We start from the raw sequence: 18,034 nt of genomic DNA on the forward strand, positions 1-18,034 counted from the left end.
ATTCTCACTATGAAAAAAAAATGGGGAAAATTACCAAGAATCATAAATATATTGTACGGATCACATTTAGTTTCAAAACATTTCAATTTGTTCAATTTAATCATTAACATTTTGACAATTTACCAATATAATCATTCCCATCAATTTTGGTAAAAAAATCGTTCATACATTTTGTGTGATATAACTAGCATTGACATGGATAAATTTTTATTTTATTTTATCTCTTTTTCTTATTTCCCTCTACCAGTTCGTGGCCTTGACAGTGGCCTACAAAGGGCGCTAGCCCCAAGCGCCGCCCTTGCTAGATTTGGCTTGAGCGGCCACACCCAAATCTGATGATGGCATCTCGACCCTTGTGTAGGGCCTCATTAGCCATAGCAAGGACCTGTGAGCCCTCACCCAGTAATCAACAAAGGCATTGCGGTCCTCATATAAAAATGAAATTAAAAAGAAAAATGAAAAAATCCAGAAAAATTATTTAAATATTGCAAAACTTGTCTACGTCAGTATCGATTATGCTACATAGAATGAATGGTATACACGCTAATATTTTTTGGCTAAAATTGGCAAAAATGACTAAATTGGTAAATTGTCAAAAAGTAATTGGTAAAATTAAAACATTTATAATTAATAGCAACAATACAATATGTTTAGGATTTTTTTTTTCTTTTGATAATTATCCCAAAAAAATTGTGATGGGTTAGGCTGTCTCTATATGATTGCGTGTTATTCTTAGGAGAAAGGAAAGAAACCGATAAAATACTTTTCTTTGGACAATAATTGGGCCTCGTGCTAAAATCTGTTGGATGAATGACAAAGCCAACACGGCATCGAATTCCTGCAATTCAAGTCACGCCAACTCTCTGGTAATGGGAAGCAGGCCATCAACCATGTAATCAAAGAAGTGATGCGTTCTCTGTTAAAGTTTTGAGCTTGTGCGTGGGAATAGTTCACTGGCAATTCTCTGTCTGGAGCGCAATGCGGACAACTTACTTATCGAAATAAAAAGGGATATGTTCAGCAGAAGTCCTAAAACTTGTCTAGAAAGTACAATTGAGTCCTAAAACTTATAAAAAGTTCAATCAAGTCCTAAAACTTGTCAAGTTAGTTCAATTGAGTTCTAAAGTTAACACCGTTAGCATTTTCCGTTAAAAATGCTAACGTGTAATTTTAAATTATTTTTTATTCATTTAAAAAAATTAAAAACTAAAAAAATTAAATTTATTCATTTTATCTTATTTTCACCAAAAATTAAAATAAAAGTTATAAAAGTTATTTTTAAAATTGTTTTAAAAAAATCAGCCCTCTTCTCCCCACCGCCGCCGCCGCCCGCGCGGAGGGGCCGAGCAACGGTCGTCGGCCCGGGCGGGGGTGGCCGGCCCTCGCCGGCCCCAGGCGAGGGCCGGCGACCGTCGCTCGCCCGGGCGAGGCTTGCCGAGATCCGCGAGCCTCGCCGGCCCCGAGCGAGGGCCGACGAGGCCTCGCCTGGGCGGTCGCCGGCCCCCGTGAGGCCCGGCGAGGCCTCGCCCGGGCGAGGACCAGCCACCCCGCCTAGGGCCGGCGACCGTTGCCGGCCCCTCCGGCAACGGGCGGCGACGAGGCGGCGGAAGTCCACCGGTGCCCTTTTTCTTTTTTGAACAGTTTTATTTTTTTTAATGAATTTAGATTTTCCTTTTCAGTTTTTAATCTAATTTTTAAAAATTTTGAATAAAAAATAATTTTAAAAAGCCATTTAAAAAATAAAAAAATCATTTAAAATATGACGTCGCACCACGTCGCAATTTCCGTTAATTTTCTTGACGGTGTTAACTTTATGACTGAATTGAACCAACTTGACAAGTTTTAGAACTTGATTGAACTTTTTGTAAGTTTTAAGACTCAATTGCACTTTCTGGACAAGTTTTAGGACTTCTGCTGAATATATCCCAAATAAAAAAGTTATGGAATCCACAAGATACACGCGTAAGTACACCGTACACCGAATTTTCGAGACTCTACATTTGCGTCGCCCATTCTAGATATGGTATGCTTACGGAATCTTTCTTGATCTTTAAGAATGTCATATCGACGAGAAAACTAGGATCTCATGATGTCATCAAAGAGAGAGATCTTGGAAGAGAAGTCCTAGGTGTTAACTGTGTTCGATGGATATGAAGATCTGAGAGTCTTCTCGGACTTTGTGCGGTTCATGCGGCAAATCGAAGTTTTCTCTGTGCTTTTGACGTTTGGCGAGGCAAATCAGGGTATTGTCCGGAGGGTGGTGGAGATCAGAGGCTCCGATTGATAATATGGTCATGATGTCTGAGCCGATAACATTATGGGTTGCCTGAATTCATTGCTGAGAATCCAGGACTAGAAAGAGACTGAATGGTTTTGCTGCAATAGTCAGGTGCTGCTGCTGAATCAAATGACTAACTTCCCATTTTGAGTTCAAAATTCGTCACATTTTTTTATAGGAAATTGACCTACTAATATACTTGCTAATATTGGTATAGCAAAACATTCAGATACTATGTTTTAATCGCAGCCTCCTAGGAGAATTATCTTATGTTTTGCTTAGTGATAAAATTGACATTATAGACTTAAAACGTTAATTTTTCTTAGTTTTGTATCTTGTATTTACAGACAAAAAAAAAAAGAGAGAGAGAGAGAGACTACCTTCAGGCTCACTTCAAAGAAGACTCATTAGATTTATTCATACTCTGATGATCAATGTGTTCATGGTATAGTCAGTTGTGATATGGGGATTTATGTGCTCCACCCAGTAATATGTTTGGTCTAATGTTGTAGCAAAGATATAAAAATGGGTTTCCCTTGACATATACTGGATCAACGCTCTTTTAGATGTAGAATACAACCTGATATAGCACAACACGATTTCTAAAACTTGATATGATCTATATGCATACGGCTTAGATTGACAAGGAAAAGAAAATGACTCATCACAAGCTCTATGGAGATTGCATCATCCAAATTTTGCACATTCCCTTGGCGATGCCATCATTCATTTCTCATGAATTTTCACAATCATTCCATCAACTTTACAATAATTCGTGAGGTAGGCGCAGGGCTAGTCTTGGGTTGCAAACATGTCTTTTCACAACTACCACAAGGCATACATAATCAAACGAACATTGACAAGCGCAAGGTGTTGAATTCATGATACATCGATCATGAAGTAGACATTGTGAATGTTCAAAAGGTAGATGATCTAGGATAAAAGGAATAATTACTCAGATGGCGAAAATAAGTAAAAATGTGCCTTTGTGGTGGGTGTCCTAAACATGAAGTTTACCCTATTCGTAAAGCCTCAACAATGTGAAGTTGTGAGCTAAAGGTTAAAAAAACCTAACAACAGCAAAAGCAAAGCAAGTGAACGGAAAATGTCGCTTGAAGAGACTGGCAAAGGAGGATTAAAGTGAGCCGAGCTTGATTTATTAATAAAATGGGTTGAAGGCAGAATTATAACATACTTGTTTAAATTCATATGTTTTGAGTTTTTAACTTTTAAGCCTATTACAATTCATATTTTAAGTTTGAAGTCAAAACGTGATTTAAAATATAGATTTTTTACTCATTTTGATAGTCCTATCATTAAGGCATAGACAAGTGTCTATTCCCTAAAGAAGCTCAAGAGATAAGTCCAATCATTAAAGATGAAAGTGACCTTATCATGTATTGACCATTGGTTGGTTGGCAGCCCTGCATCACGAAAAGTCTAAATGGTGTGAGCCAAAGTCGAAGATAAGAAGTTTGGCACCATCTTAGCTTAATTCGAGGAAGATAACGATAGTCTACGTAGAATGTCAAAGACCATTCAAGGACACCAATTATCTTTTGCTCGGGGTAAAGGGTGGCGGCGGTGGCGGCTATTTTCAGGTGCACGACAATTCAAAAGGAGGAACATCATGGGGATCGCACGAAAGATCTACGGTTTCGATCAATTTAGGTAGCCAAGTCAAAGGAAATCACCCTCTTTCTTGGGCCTTCGTGAAGGATGGATGAGCCCAACCTTCCCAAACGCCGATCCAATTCCTTGAATTAAGAAACCAATCCAAACATGCAGCCCGTGCAGAGGAAACTAATTCTCACACTGCTTGCGGTTCTCATCTTCCCTCTCTGCTTCGCTCCAAATGAAGCGGCGAACGCCAGAGGCAAGCACTTTGTGCTGGTCCACTGGGCGTGTCATGGCGCGTGGTGCTGGTACAAGGTGGCAACCTTGCTGAGATCGTCCGGTCACAACGTCACAACGATCGATTTAGCCGCCCCTTGACATCAATCGATTCAAGCTAGCTCGCTCCTATCGATTTCCAACTACTGCGAGCCCCTAAGAGATGTCATGGAAGGTCTATCTTCGCACGAGCAAGTGATCCTTGTAGGCCACAGCTTTGGTGGATTGAGAAGATACCCAAAGAAAATTGTAGTTGCTGTGTTTGTCACTGCCTTGATGCCTGGTCCGATACTTAATGTCACTACAATCTATGCCGAGGTATGGTAATTAGGTGACAGACACAATACTAGCGAAATAATAAGTACATACACTACCTAAAATGAATCAATTCTGTGGCATTTATTCTATTTGGTAACTTTTCCTTATAATTTTATTATCATGAAAAGTCAATTCTTATTAAAAAAAAGAAAAAAAAAGCAGTTATATCCTCAATTGACCACTGTGATGACTTCTCTGCTGTTCCTTGTGTCCGAAGTCGTCGAGAAGGACGGGTTCTCTAGGAGACAGCCGCTATAGCTATGACAAATGGGCCAAACAACCCACCGACCGCCTACACACTCGGCCCAATGTTCTTGGCCTCGAGGGCCTATCAACTCAGCCCGATTCAGGTACCTCCGAAATTCTCAAAATCAATCAAATTGGAGCTCCTCTTTAATAAAAATAACTTCTTTTTTTCCCTTCCGGTAGGATTGGACGTTGGCCAACACGCTAATGAGACCGCAACGCCTGTTCAACGACGAGGACATGACGAGGGAAGTAACGTTGTCCAAGCAAAATTACGGGTCTGTCCGAAGGGTTGCTGTCATATTCGAGGACGACAAGCCGATAGACAAAGACTTCATGCTGTGGACGATCGAGAGGAACCCACCGGACCCAGTGCTGGAGGTGAAAGGGTCAGACCATATGGTCATGATGTCCAAGCCCATGCAACTGCTCGCCCTTTTTCAGCACATCGCCAATACTACCCATTACTGATGTGTTTCGGGGTCTGTCGCCTCCGATATACTCTACCTAGTGTTTATTTTTCTGGATGCCAATAAGATTTCCATACAATAATGATTTGTCTTTATTAAAGCGGTCAAAATAAATCATTGACTCATTTCTTGACCTCTATAATAAATTAGTTTAAGCATAATATGGCTATTAAATAAGTCATAAACGAGTTTACAACTAGTTTATACCCAATACACATCTATGATTCCATCTTTCGTTCTTTTTCGTCCTCACTTGATCTCGCATTCGTCCATTCTGTACTCTCAACTCAATTTGGATATAAGTTTTATCATAACAATATGAGCCAAATCAAATATAACTCACTAAATTTGTATTGTATATAAATGAGTCAAAAACAGTTAAATAAATCGATTTCAATTGGACCATTTTCAACCCAACTCAAACCTGATTCAAGTCACCCATTTGACAGGTCTAAATTTTATATAGGGCTGGATTAATCTCCATTTGACAGGTCTAAATTTTACGTAGAGTTGGATTAATCTAAAGAAATCGCACTCGAATATGATTGGATGTAGATATAAACAATGGGCTTAATCACAAGCTCGATGCAAATTATCACTTTATTCATATGTGCTGAAGTCTCCTCCACAGTGCCAGCATCTTATGATCCATGGACTCTGATGTCCACTCCATCGGCAAATAACGACTTACACACATAATGACCGCCGTTGCTTCTTTCGATCCTAATTCGAGATCGATCACTCCGATACCTTGAAATGGTCGATTTGGATGTTCTCGACCTCTTGCTTCTTGTAGTCGCTTCGGTTTCTCATCGCGAAGAACACGCCCCAGTTGAACTCCTTGTACTTGGGAGGATTCTCCTCGTTCGTTATCTCATCCAGTGGCTTCACCGAGACTTGATGGCCTGGGAAGAAGAAAAAAGGAACGGAGAATCTCTCCTTCTCTGTGTTAACCACCACTCTGTGCTCCGCGCTCCAGTACAAGTCGTTCGTCCAAACCTGCACGAAAAGGCTATCCTTAGTTCATTTAATAGGAGCCGCAAATCGACTAGCTTCTTTTATCTCTCATTATGTGTGTAGCGTGCGAAGTTTCATCCCTTCGTCATTGAATCAGAGACATGAGAAAAGACTGACATAGATGTGCATGTTTTACTGAATTTTTTTAAGCAGCAGATGCTTAATCATCCTTCTAAGATTGGGGACTTCTCATCTCAAATTGTTGAAAGAAGAAATTTCCTGACCCTAGCATGGGGGACACGTACAACTACCGATAATTTTATTTTGGTTCCAAAATCCCACAAATATCACATGGAATGTCACTGCTTCAGCACATGTGCATATCTCTATTCAAGCAAGTAAATGAACCCAATTGCTATGAGGTGATGAAGATCACTTGAACTAGCGGAAGCAAACTTAAGGAAAGCTGAAGGTAGTAGACAAACAATTGAGGCAACTCTAGCTCAAATGAATCAACCAAGAATTCTGATGGCATCGCATGATCAAGACAAATTCCTCCACAAACTATATTTGTTCCTCTTGTCGGAGGTTTTCAAGTCCTTGTGACATGAGTGTCATTGCCATCACAAGTTCAAAGTTTCTCTTGTCCCACCACGGAGCATTCGCAGTTTTGCCTATGTCATACAGGACTGATGCATGCATTTTGGCGCTGATTTCATCACCACCACCTACTCTGCTTCACTAGTAGTCAATTAAGGGAACAAAAAGGAAGTTCATGGATGATACCTGCATAGCATTGCCAAGATTGATTACATAAGCATCAGGTGTCGGCCTTATTGAAATCCACTCTCCATCTGATCTCCGCTGTATCTGGAGGCCTCCCACAGAGTCTTGGGAAAGAACGGTCAGGGCCCCACCATCCTTGTGTCGGCCAACCCCGAGAGCCAACTCAGGCTGGGGGCACGGAGGATAGTGATTGAACCTGAGAAAGCTGGTCTGCTCTTTGAAGTAGCCATTAAATTTATCCGCTGGCAGCCCCAAACTGAGAGAGATCAGCTCCAGCAACTTAAACGCAAGGTTCTCCACTTCTCTTGCATACTCCTCACACGTCTCTCTGCACCAATTATGTTAAAATGAACCCTCATCAGTCCAAACTAAGATTGATGCGAGAACGCTCCAATTCAAAAGTTTTAGCTAGGTTCCTCCGAATCTGTCTTATGTATTTGTCATAAATATTTCCACATTTCTTGATAAAGCCCAAGTTTCTTAGAATTCTAAACACTCATGACTGTACAAGTACGTCGCTCCGACTGAACTGACAAATAACTGGTATTGGTCATCCATCAAGTCTAAAAGATAAAAGATCGAATTTTTAAGAGGCCACTTATCTGCAAAGAGAAGAGTAATCAAAGAAATAATTACATGGTATTATTACCCGCAAGCACTTCTTTTCTACAGAAAAATTAATCAAGTGTGACCAAGAGAAATTCTAGATCGCACCTGAATTGCGGGGGGCTTTGGGGCCACTGATTGGTCAGCTTCCTCAGGGACTTGTCCTCGGGGTGAGACAGAGCAGGGATCAGAGTGGGGTCCTGCAAGAAGAAATCGAAGACCTCCTTCCAGTCCCTCACGTTCTTGGTGTGCTCGCTGTCGTGGTACCCCATGGGATGGACCTCGTCCCTCTTCACTTTCTCCTTCTCCTCGGGGGGCTGATCGAAGAACTCCTTGACCAGCTCCTCCACCCTCTTGCGGAGGCCCAGGGGGACCCCGTGGTTGACCACCTGGAAGAAGCCCCACTTCTTGCACGCGTCCCCGATCTCCGCGGCGAGCTCTTCCCGGGTCCGGGCGGGCGAGTCGGAGAGGTCGATCATGGGGATGCCTTCGCCTTCCACCATCTTGAGGTCGGGCCTCTGCTCGGCTTCTTGGATGAAGGCAGCGTCGAGAGCACCCATGGCGAGTGGATATCTATGGACGGACGGACGGACGGGGCAGGAATGAGGAGAGGCAGGGCAATGACTTGGGAAGCAGTAGCCAGTTGGAGTTGGTGAAGAATTGGTCCAGATGCTTGTGCTTGTGGGTTTTGAAGACTACGTGTTCATTGAATCTGGACAAGATCATACGATGTGGAGGGAAAACTTCAAGACTGACGCACAGATCATCGTCCACATTTGACAACCCCAAAAAAGAACTTAAGCATTTTCCACCTCTCTGATTGGACGAACGTCTGTTGCATTGGAGTGAGTCGGTTGTTCGCCAAAAGAGGAACAAAATGAATAATTGGATCGAATTTGGAAGCGTTTCTTTCTCTGTTTTTTTGGGGAAAATGCGTGGGCGGGACAGGTGCGCTTTGTTTGGTCGCCCGTCCTTTTCGTCTAGAAGCATTGTAGCGAGAGAAAGGACAAGCAGACAATTCAGCACTGCAAACGAATCAGGGCCCGGCCCGCGTTGAATTTCACAACGGTGAGAAGTAGGCTCTACTGGTCACGAAGCTCAAGAACAAAAGTTTGTTTCAATGAATGTCGACTAGATTTCGGACAAAATCCTCACTCAAGGACAGCAAAACATCGAATTAAGAGGTTTATTCTGCTTCGCCATAACATCCATAAGGTAGTGTACAATTCCAACGGTTGACGTTCACAACCAAATCGACATCGTGAGGAACTTCGGTGAAAAAAAGAAAAGCTCCTATAATTCCAAATTCAAACAAATGCGAAGCAGTAAAAGAAAGGTTTTAAGCAATAACCGGGTCTAGGACTAAATATTTACAAGCGTCTGGATTTCATAAAAACTGAACGAAGACCTGGGTATAAGTTCGTCATGGAGCTGGCATTGAGGATGAGATGACCACATACGCCAGGTACTGCAGGCCGTCCTGAATTTTACCCACCGCTGTAGTCTGATTAGTCCGAAGATGCTCTGAGAAAGCACTGGCTTTCTGCTGGATCGATGCCTCATGAGGAACTTCATTTGAATCTGCAGTAGCCCCTTTAATAGCTGCTGAATAAGCTTCAGTTACGTCCGAAATTCCTGCATTGTGGAGCAACACTCAAGCTGTCATGCAGGAAGCTGGACAGTGTACATCATATATTAACTCCAGAAGAGCAAAACCTATGAGGTGCGAATTATGCAAGTATCAAGCATCGATCAAAAAATTCTCATGCTCAGATCTGATTTTCGATTCATATTATGTCTTCCTCTTGCAGCCAATAAAGTTATCCTGCTTCAAGATGATAAGACATATCAATGAAAGACTGCCGAAATAAAATGCCGAGGATCTCTCTGAATCTATATCAAGGATCAATATTGCCCAATGGTGCAAATCTATAGATAATGCCTCAAGCTTCAAACACGGATGCATACAAATAAACTAGATACCAGATGGAGAAATGGTGTAGAAAGTACCAACCAGTAATAAAGCTGCGAGAAATTGCTTCCACGTAGACTGTCATTGACTGCGCCTTAATCCTAATAATCTTGGCCTTTTCAAGTGAATCTTCAGGCCATTCAATGTTCACCACATCCATGTCATCATCATTCTTATCTTTGTTAGTGCTGGATATGACTGATTTACCGAGCACCAGCAGTTGAGTCACCGCAAAACAGCACATCTCTGAGAGCCTCTGCAAAAAACGCCAGAGACATTTTATCATGGATTAAGACCATCAAGAAATGACTGCATAGTGATATGCTTCCTCAAGAACAGAAAAGTTCCGTACATGAACCCCTTCAGAGTGAAGAGCTTCCAGTCTGCTTGCAGTCCTTTGAATCATTTCGCCGGTTGAAATTCCAGAGATGGCATTTGTAAATCTGGGAAAACGCCATGAGAGTTAGAACAGATCATTCAATATTGTCTGCTATATCTTAGACAACTAAAGCAAGGAAAAGACACCCTACCTTCATGATCAACTAAGAACCCCCATTGATCAATGAAGAATAATTAAATTGTCTTAATACAGTCCACATTCATGTCTATCACAGGAAGAATAAGAACAAAAAGTTATAAATCACAGTGAAAGGATTGTTGCTCAGCTAGTCTGCCCAAACCCTAATACAACATCTTCAACAAATTAATATGAAGTCAACGAAAATTGCTGAAGATCTTCAAAGAACAGCAGCAATGTCCCTTCTTCCTCAATGAAATGCCTCCACACACCAAAAACCAAAAGAAAAAAAAGAGAGAAAAGGCTATCCTGAAGCTTTGGAGCTAAAGGCATCCCTGAATAAGCACAGTAAGGTTGCTTCATCCTACCATCTTCTTTCATACAATATAAAATCCCGTTCAATTGGTACACTCTTAAGCAGAACCAAGAAGTTCATATGCATTAACCAAATGTATGCCTATAATGACATGGATTTTTGTATCTGTAATGTCAAGGAAATTGACTAAAGCAAGTTAACAATGAACAACAATAATTTCAGGGCCAAAGATGACAGATAAATGCAGAAAGAATAAAAAAATTGTCCTGTGCAGGCAATGTAGCTTCTTTTAAAAATTGAAGCAGAAAATAAAATAGATGGCCACTTTAAAGATAAGACATAAAGGACTCAAAAAAGAACAAAAACATTGGTTTAGTTAAAATTCAAAAAAGGTAAGCAGCACTAACCCTGTGGCCATGTCAGCAGCCTTGCTGACACTTGAATCATGTAAGTTCTTCATCTCGTTATCACTCATTTCAGGTACAGTCTCAACTTTCTTTCCTTTATCTACCTCTGTATTACCTCCATCTACTTCTTCACTAAAATTAAACATTTGCTGGACTTCTTTGAGCTTTCCATCATATAAAGCTTTCTGTTCTGAAGGCAACTTCGCTTTTCTTCGGTTGAATAACAGAGCATAGTGACTGGATAGTGCCTCCAATTCCTGAAAGATTTCCAATCAACAGTTTCTGTAATTAGTACTGCCATCATTACAACCACAAATACTCATTTTTAAGAATCAGCCATCAACCTCCAGCTGTTCTGGACCTCCATATATGTAGAAGCAGCGATCAAATGAGACTTCCTCAAACAACTGATCATCCTCAGTAAGTTTGTCAGTTTCCTTAGAATTCTTCTCAACTTCAATACCAGTCTCGCTGATAAGCAGATCTATCGTCTCCTTTCCAACATACTCAAGCACTTGAATTCCCTTGGCAGTAAAAGCTTTTCCAGTCTATAACACACGAATTAAGAATACTTTGTCACTTCCAAACGATGGTGTACATAAGGCAATAGCATGATCAATGAGCTAAAAATAACTAAGATCTGGAGAAACCTCGAGCAAAGATGGTGCAACAGAACCAGGTGATCTTGGTAGACCCCCCTGCTGAACGGTTTCGGCAAGGTTGACAGCAGAATGCTCGAGCCTGAGTATTTATTATACAATCAACCCGATATCAATACAATATAATAGCACAATATATAAAACATAACCATAAACACTTGAAGAAGGTGGCTGGCCTAAAACAAAACTTTGGAAAGGTGCACCCAAAACTCTACTTATTAATTAGCAGCAAAATGCCTATGCAATGCCCCACCAGCTTCCCCCACCCAAAATAACAACCCAATCCACCAATGAGAGAGAAGAAGAAAGCAAAGGAAATCGTGCAGCATCTAAGTTCTGTCATTCTTCTCAAGAAACCCTTCCAACTCGGCACCAAATGCTTGTGCACATTGACATACTTGCAAAACCTTTTTCCCTTCTTTCTCATAACAGACTCCACAAACCACATAGATCACCGAACATCCAACATCTCTCTACACAAAATGGTGAAGCAATACTATGCTGTTAAACATACTTATGAACTAGATTAGTGCCCCCTTTCCACGCATTTCCCAAAGCTTGCCATGCACCTGAAGCCAAATTCTCCACAGAACTATCAAAAGCCTTCAATTTCTGCACACACAATAAGAGGGGTCAACCAAAGAGGATTAATAATTTGGCATTGCAGTGATCATTCTTCCATAATCATATCTAAATAAAACAATTTGAAAGCATAGACTACCAGCACAGTATGTAATCCATCAGGCACGAATAAGTAAGCAAAGAGAAAGCTCCTGATAATCAGCTGAAGGGAGAAAGGTTTTTAGGGGAAAAAATAAAGAATAAACCCCACAACCTGATGACATAAGATGCTGCACAATGAGGCAGAGTCTGAATGCTAACTAATCATTGGAGCAACAATCACTGAATATCAGAAAAAAAAAAGACAAATAGCAACACTCAATGCAGCAATTTTTTTTTCAATGGAGTGTGATTGGTGCATGATTTTAATGGGAAAAGCACACATCTGAGAACCAAGGGATAAAAGTATAAATAGACTAATGTGCTAACTATCTCTATGCGGCTAAAAAATATAGGAAATCTGGGCAAAACAAAAGGGCACTTGACATTAATTCACTTGCCTGGCCAAGAAGCGATTCTTCACTTGCATTCTCCAGCTTCTCCAGTGCAGATTTCCGCCGCTGGTCACTCTCATCCTCCTTTTCCTCTACCACAGCAGACTGATCTGCCCCTTCTTCCTCCTTGGAAGAATCTGAGCTCTCATCAACGTTTTGAACATCAGAAATGCTCTTCGCAGCATTTTTAGCAGCCTCAGCAGCCTAAATGTATAAAGCGCAGCTTAAATAAAATGCACAACCAAGGACCTCTCAACATTACAGAGCTTGAAGCAGGAACTTATGGTAAGCCAAATTCCCAGTAATCAGATAAGTGCAATGTTGAAGCAAATTCATGAATGACTTAATTATTGTCATAAGTAGAGGACGGACTATCGACACAACAAATTCGTAAACGATTTAATCATTTTCATAAGCAATCAGATCTTCTCCTAAGTCCGGACCTCTGAACACTGTTATAACATACAAACGGGCTATCAACGCAACATGGAACTCAGCTATTTGTGGTCATTCTCAGATCCCACTGGCAGCTAATAATACCCAAAACTACATCAATCAGCGTAAAAGAAGATACGAGAAAAGCACACTGTACTCTAACAGCCACTGATGGCCATTCTCAATTATCCTGCAACCCATCTTCTAGTTCCACCAAACATGTATAGAAACAAATAACCGTTTTTTAGCCAACGACACCAGATCCGACGCCCGAGGAATCGGACCAAATCAAAACGAACAATGCACTCTATTCCAGCTTCCGAAATCGTAATCCAAGTACAGTGATGGACAAAACCTAACAATCAACGACGACGAAGATAAAAGGGAGAAGTTTTCGAGTACATTGCGCGAAATCTCCTCGGCCGCCTTCTGGAGGTCCGAGAACACGGACAGCGGCGAGAATCCCCACCCGCCCCATCCTCCCCCGCCGCCTGCTTTGGCAGCTTCCGCTGCCGCCGCCGCCGCCGACGCTTCTTGCCGCTGCTTCGTCTCCTCTCCGACCGGCGACTTCTCGTCGTCCTCCATCGCGGCGACCGGGCCTCGCGGTCGAAGCTCTGTGCTGCGATCGAACCTCTTCCGAGTAGAATCGAGGAGTGAGGGAATCTCGAGATCGTGAGAATTCCGAACTGAAATGTTCTCCCGAACTACTGCGACGAGAGATCTTTCACCGACGCGACGTGCGCGTGAAGTCTTCTCCCCCCAAAACGACGGCCCGCACCATGTGGACGTGGACCCGCCCTATACGACGTCGTCCCTCGCCGAGAGCCGCAACGGCCTGTCGTCTTGGCCGCTGGCGCTTTAGATGTTTTCTTGAGACCCTTTTGCCCTTCCTCTTTCCGAATAATCACACGAATCGTATTATACTTTTGCGATCTTGACCGGTAAAAATTATTTATTATACTCTTGCAAGCTCTTTCTATCGCAACTGGGCTTTTCGCTACAAAAATCTCGAATTCGATCGAGTCAAGTTTAAATTGTAATCTGAATGAAATATTTAAAATAATTCAGAATTCGATCGCTATAAATCATTATAATCATCAATATTTTTAAATGGATTATAATCATCAATATTTTTAAATGGAGCATTCGAATTTCTTATATGAAGAGCTTTGAGATGGAACAAATATAATGAAGATTTAACAACAACATGTATAAGCAAAAGAGGAAAGAGAGAAGAAAACGGAGTTTGAGGGAAAAAGATGTTGCCCAGCTAATATCCTTAAATCTATCACTAATAACATATATCGCAATTGCTTACTTATTGTAGGCGCTATGCAAAGAAAAATGCGACCATAGTTATTTTCAATCTCCACTATAAAATGAACGTGTTGATTTTTCTCTGGGACAACGTCACGACAGAGAAGATAGCCAAAAATACAACAATGGGAGAATACTTAGTATCCCGGGAACATTGGAGGAGGCGGGGAGGAGTACTGAGATCCAAATATTGGTGGCAGGACGATGTTGTCGTCGTAGCTTGGTGGTGGGGGAGATTGGGCTGCCGGAGGAGGCAGAGACCTGACCGGAGGCGGCAGCGACCTGACCGGCGGAGGCGGGGAGTGCACCGGTGGTGGGGGAGAGAAGACCGGCGGAGGCGGGGAGTGCACCGGTGGCGGGGGAGAGTGGACGGGTGGTGGCGGGGAGCGGACCGGTGGGGGAGGAGAGTGGACGGGTGGTGGCGGGGAGCGGACCGGTGGGGGAGGAGAGTGGACGGGTGGTGGCGGGGAGCGGACCGGTGGGGGAGGAGAGTGGACGGGTGGTGGCGGGGAGCGGACCGGTGGGGGAGGAGAGTGGACGGGTGGTGGTGGGGAGCGGACCGGTGGGGGAGGAGAGTGGACGGGTGGCGGTGGTGGTGGGGAGCGGACCGGTGGGGGTGGAGAATGGACGGGTGGTGGTGGGGAATGGACAGGGGGTGGAGGTGAGTGGACTGGTGGTGGCGGAGAGTGGACGGGTGGGGGAGGAGGAGAGTGGACTGGTGGTGGCGGTGAGTAGACGGGCGGGGGCGGAGGAGAGCGGACGGGCGGGGGCGGAGGAGAGTGGACGGGTGGTGGTGGGGAGTGGACCGGTGGGGGAGGAGGAGAGTGGACGGGTGGTGGTGGGGAGTGGACGGGTGGCGGTGGAGAGTGCACCGGTGGAGGTGGTGAAGGAACCGGCGATGGAGGCGGTGGAGAGTGGACTGGTGGCGGCGGCGGTGGTGGAGAGTGGACTGGTGGTGGTGGGGGTGGAGATTGGACCGGCGGAGGCGGAGGCGAGTAGGCTGGTGGGGGTGGGGGAATGTACTCGGCCGCCAGATGTGGGAGGATGTTTGGGTGATGGCCCTGGTTTAGGAGATGGCTCAGGTGATGGTTTTGATGATGGGGCTGGTGCGGGAGCCCCTGGGGCTGGTGCGGGAGCCCCTTTCGGTGGCCTATGACGAGGGACTTCTCCCCAATCTTTAGGTGATGGACCGGAAGCCGGAGGTTGCTTAGGTTGGCTAGGAGCCGGAGCCCTGGGTGGAGAAGGAGCAGAAGAGGTCGGAGGTGACTTCTGCGTCGGTGTCGGGGATGTCGGAGGTGTCGGGGCCTGTGATTTCGGTGTTGAAGGCGGGGGAACCTGTGGCTTAGGCGGTGTTGGTGCTTTCTTAGGCGGTGTTGGTGGTGTTGGTGCTTTCTTAGGCGGTGTTGGCGGTGTTGGTGCTTGTTTAGGAGGTGATGGTGACTTGCTTTTGGGTGGAGAGTGGACAGGAGGCTTCGAGGGACGTGGCCCACCACCGCCTGGGGATGCCGGCGATGGGGACGAGGATCCGCCGCTGCACTTGTCCTTGCTGCAGTCAACGGGCTTGCTCACGACTGGGAAGCATGTCTTCGGCAGCTTCTGTCTCGGCCTGTTGGGCAAACAATTGCTGCCATCATCCAATGCTGTCTCGTCGTGCGAAGACGGAACACAGGCACCATCCTCCTTTGTGAAGTAGTTGTACGAGAATGTGAAATTCAAGAGACTCGGCAGCTTGCAGATCTTCTCCGACACCAAGCCTGTCAGCTTATTGTGGGCGAAATCCAACACCTGAACACTGTCCAAGCTCGACAAGCTCTTGGGCAAGGTTCCGATGAATGAATTGTGACTGGCGTCGAAGAGCGTGATGTTGTCGAGCAACCCGATCTCTTCAGGGAAGCAACCGCTCAATCCGTTCTGCAAGAGGACGATCTCATTCAAGTTGGTCATGTTGCCAATGGAACGAGGGATGCAACCGGTGAACTTGTTGTTGGCAAATGTGATAGCTGATGCCGGGGATTTGCCAATCGTATCCGGGATGGTCGAGGTGAATCTATTGTTGTTCAAGAACAAGGCGTCCAACTCCCTCAAGAAGAGCTCCGGAGGCAATTTCCCTTCGAAATCGTTGAACCTGAGATCGATATACTTGACACTGGGCCATGAGAGGACAACCTCCGGGAACGGACCGACAAAGCGGTTGTTGCTCACGTCGAACTCGTGCATCAATTGGAGCTTGGAGAAGCTCTTCGGGATGATCCCACAGAAGCGGTTCGAGTTAAGGTGTAAGAGCGCAGTGTCCGTCAACAGGCCCAACTCCGCAGGGAGGTACCCGGCGATGTCGGCATGGTTCAGATCGACGCCGGCGACAACGCTCAAGGAAGGGTCATCGAGTGCTGGGGCGCAGAACACTCCATTGTAGGCGCACACGTGAGGGCCAACCCAGTTCCCGGTCGTGTTGAGAGGGTCCGAGTACATGGCCTTCTTCCAGGCCTGGAGGGCAATGTAGGCCCTCCGTAGCCTCTGGTTCGCGAAAGTCACCTTGATATCGACCTCGTATTCGAAGTCCTGAGGGAGATCATCGGTCTCCTTGAGCGTCAAGAGCTGACGACGGGCGATATAGGACGCCTCGGCATCGGTGAGGGCGGAGGAGAGGGTCGAGAAGGAGGCAAGGAGGAGAGAGAGCAAGAGAAAGCAGCCCGAGGCCGGCATGTTGACACGGGTACCCATTGGAAACGACCTTGGTCAGGCCCAAGGCTGCTTATAGGAGGTGGGGATACGACCAGGGTGTTATATGGAGGGAGGAGAAGGCTGGAGTTGACGATGCGTTGAGAGGCTGTACAAAGGACTCTCGACTCGCGGCCTTCCTGAAAACTTGGATGCACCTCTCATTCTCGTGACAAATATAGGGTGGAGGTTATAAATTCACAGAAAGCAAAACCACCTCTTGACAGAGGAGTTTGTTTTGTTGGGGCCGAAACCGTTTGCCATTTTTGACGGACGGCTTTTTCCACCTCCAGATCATATAAGAGAGTGAGAGGAGATGCCATGTTTTACTCTCTACCACCACCGTAGGCTCAAATAACTTCTCCATCAGATAGCATCGTAACTTCTGGAGTTCCCTTGAAGAACTCATCGTGGGCTTAGGAGACGGTGAAAATCACCATTCGCTGTCCAAGCATATAGACGTCAAAGTAGCATGCTAATGTCATGGAATCATTAATCAAGGAAATGTGAGCATGAGATATTGATTAAGAGGGTTTTGGTCCAAAATTTAAGTAATTTCGCAGGGGTGATGATTGAAATCCGACCTTTTCAGACTCAACAGAAGGTGTTCGCCATTATTATTACTGGAATGTTCCTTGCTTGTTGCCGCAAGTATGAAAGTTTCCATCGAACCAATAAAAAACATTAACCGGTTTATTATTGAACAGGATAAACTAAGCGCAAAATCTCTAGATTCATATCAGATGACGGACCTTGGAGACTGGCAAGTGAAATCAACGAGGGCAAGCGAAATGAAAAGCATGCAAATATGACTTTTAATCAATTTTATGCATTTAACCTTCGCATATTGGTCATAACCAGCCTCTTTGTTGTGTAATCTTGCAAGTCACATTCTCATTCTCACTTACTTTCTTTGAGCTAGCTTGTGAAATCTCAACCAACGCAAAGCATACTGATTGGGCAATACTTCCTTTCTTTGAGCTGGCTCTTGTTTGGACGTGAGCCTGTAAGTCTATGTCTACCT

The 18,034-nt window shown here is 44.4% G+C and overlaps 4 protein-coding genes across 4 annotated transcripts; 1 reads left to right on the forward strand and 3 right to left on the reverse strand.

The window, feature by feature from the left end:
* Positions 1-4,339: 4,339 nt before the first annotated feature.
* LOC120288481 (salicylic acid-binding protein 2-like) lies at positions 4,340-5,206 on the forward strand. Its single transcript, XM_039302484.1, has 2 exons — positions 4,340-4,489; positions 4,919-5,206. Exons 1-2 carry the CDS (start codon positions 4,340-4,342, stop codon positions 5,204-5,206), a joined length of 438 nt encoding a protein of 145 aa, XP_039158418.1.
* A 551-nt stretch (positions 5,207-5,757) lies between these two features.
* LOC104418783 (protein DMR6-LIKE OXYGENASE 1) lies at positions 5,758-8,398 on the reverse strand. Its single transcript, XM_010030226.3, has 3 exons — positions 7,663-8,398; positions 6,949-7,276; positions 5,758-6,204 (listed from the first exon to the last, which is right to left on the reverse strand). Exons 1-3 carry the CDS (start codon positions 8,112-8,114, stop codon positions 5,944-5,946), a joined length of 1,041 nt encoding a protein of 346 aa, XP_010028528.1. The 5' UTR covers positions 8,115-8,398; the 3' UTR covers positions 5,758-5,943.
* Positions 8,399-8,714: 316 nt separating this feature from the next.
* On the reverse strand, positions 8,715-13,716 carry LOC104418784. The gene is made up of 9 exons (XM_010030227.3): positions 13,378-13,716; positions 12,547-12,744; positions 11,940-12,037; positions 11,417-11,507; positions 11,111-11,314; positions 10,767-11,023; positions 9,879-9,969; positions 9,569-9,782; positions 8,715-9,189 (listed from the first exon to the last, which is right to left on the reverse strand). The coding sequence occupies exons 1-9, from the start codon at positions 13,558-13,560 to the stop codon at positions 8,978-8,980; spliced, it is 1,548 nt and encodes a 515-aa protein (XP_010028529.2). The 5' UTR covers positions 13,561-13,716; the 3' UTR covers positions 8,715-8,977.
* A 592-nt stretch (positions 13,717-14,308) lies between these two features.
* On the reverse strand, positions 14,309-17,987 carry LOC120288276 (pollen-specific leucine-rich repeat extensin-like protein 3). Its single transcript, XM_039302022.1, has 2 exons — positions 15,628-17,987; positions 14,309-15,314 (listed from the first exon to the last, which is right to left on the reverse strand). The coding sequence occupies exons 1-2, from the start codon at positions 17,011-17,013 to the stop codon at positions 14,430-14,432; spliced, it is 2,271 nt and encodes a 756-aa protein (XP_039157956.1). The 5' UTR covers positions 17,014-17,987; the 3' UTR covers positions 14,309-14,429.
* Between the last annotated feature and the right edge of the window lie 47 nt (positions 17,988-18,034).

Source organism: Eucalyptus grandis, chromosome 9, assembly GCF_016545825.1.
Source record: "Eucalyptus grandis isolate ANBG69807.140 chromosome 9, ASM1654582v1, whole genome shotgun sequence".
NCBI classification, from domain to species: domain Eukaryota; kingdom Viridiplantae; phylum Streptophyta; class Magnoliopsida; order Myrtales; family Myrtaceae; genus Eucalyptus; species Eucalyptus grandis.

What these genes read in the sequence shown, in the direction of transcription:
- LOC120288481 (XM_039302484.1), top strand. Translation starts at nt 4,340, where the DNA reads ATGGAAGGTCTATCTTCGCACGAGCAAGTGATCCTTGTAGGCCACAGC. An exon ending in TCACTACAATCTATGCCGAG is followed by an intron (nt 4,490 to 4,918) that starts GTATGGTAATTA and finishes CCCTTCCGGTAG; the next exon opens with GATTGGACGTTGGCCAACAC.
- LOC104418783 (XM_010030226.3), bottom strand. Translation starts at nt 8,114, where the DNA reads ATGGGTGCTCTCGACGCTGCCTTCATCCAAGAAGCCGAGCAGAGGCCC. An exon ending in CAAAGCCCCCCGCAATTCAG is followed by an intron (nt 7,277 to 7,662) that starts GTGCGATCTAGA and finishes TAATTGGTGCAG; the next exon opens with AGAGACGTGTGAGGAGTATG. An exon ending in ATCTTGGCAATGCTATGCAG is followed by an intron (nt 6,205 to 6,948) that starts GTATCATCCATG and finishes CTTTTCGTGCAG; the next exon opens with GTTTGGACGAACGACTTGTA.
- LOC120288276 (XM_039302022.1), bottom strand. Translation starts at nt 17,013, where the DNA reads ATGGGTACCCGTGTCAACATGCCGGCCTCGGGCTGCTTTCTCTTGCTC. An exon ending in CAACACCGCCTAAGCCACAG is followed by an intron (nt 15,315 to 15,627) that starts GTTCCCCCGCCT and finishes CTGGCGGCCGAG; the next exon opens with TACATTCCCCCACCCCCACC.
- LOC104418784 (XM_010030227.3), bottom strand. Translation starts at nt 13,560, where the DNA reads ATGGAGGACGACGAGAAGTCGCCGGTCGGAGAGGAGACGAAGCAGCGG. An exon ending in GCTGCTGACATGGCCACAGG is followed by an intron (nt 9,970 to 10,766) that starts GTTAGTGCTGCT and finishes GCGTTTTCCCAG; the next exon opens with ATTTACAAATGCCATCTCTG. An exon ending in TTCTCGCAGCTTTATTACTG is followed by an intron (nt 9,190 to 9,568) that starts GTTGGTACTTTC and finishes TCCACAATGCAG; the next exon opens with GAATTTCGGACGTAACTGAA.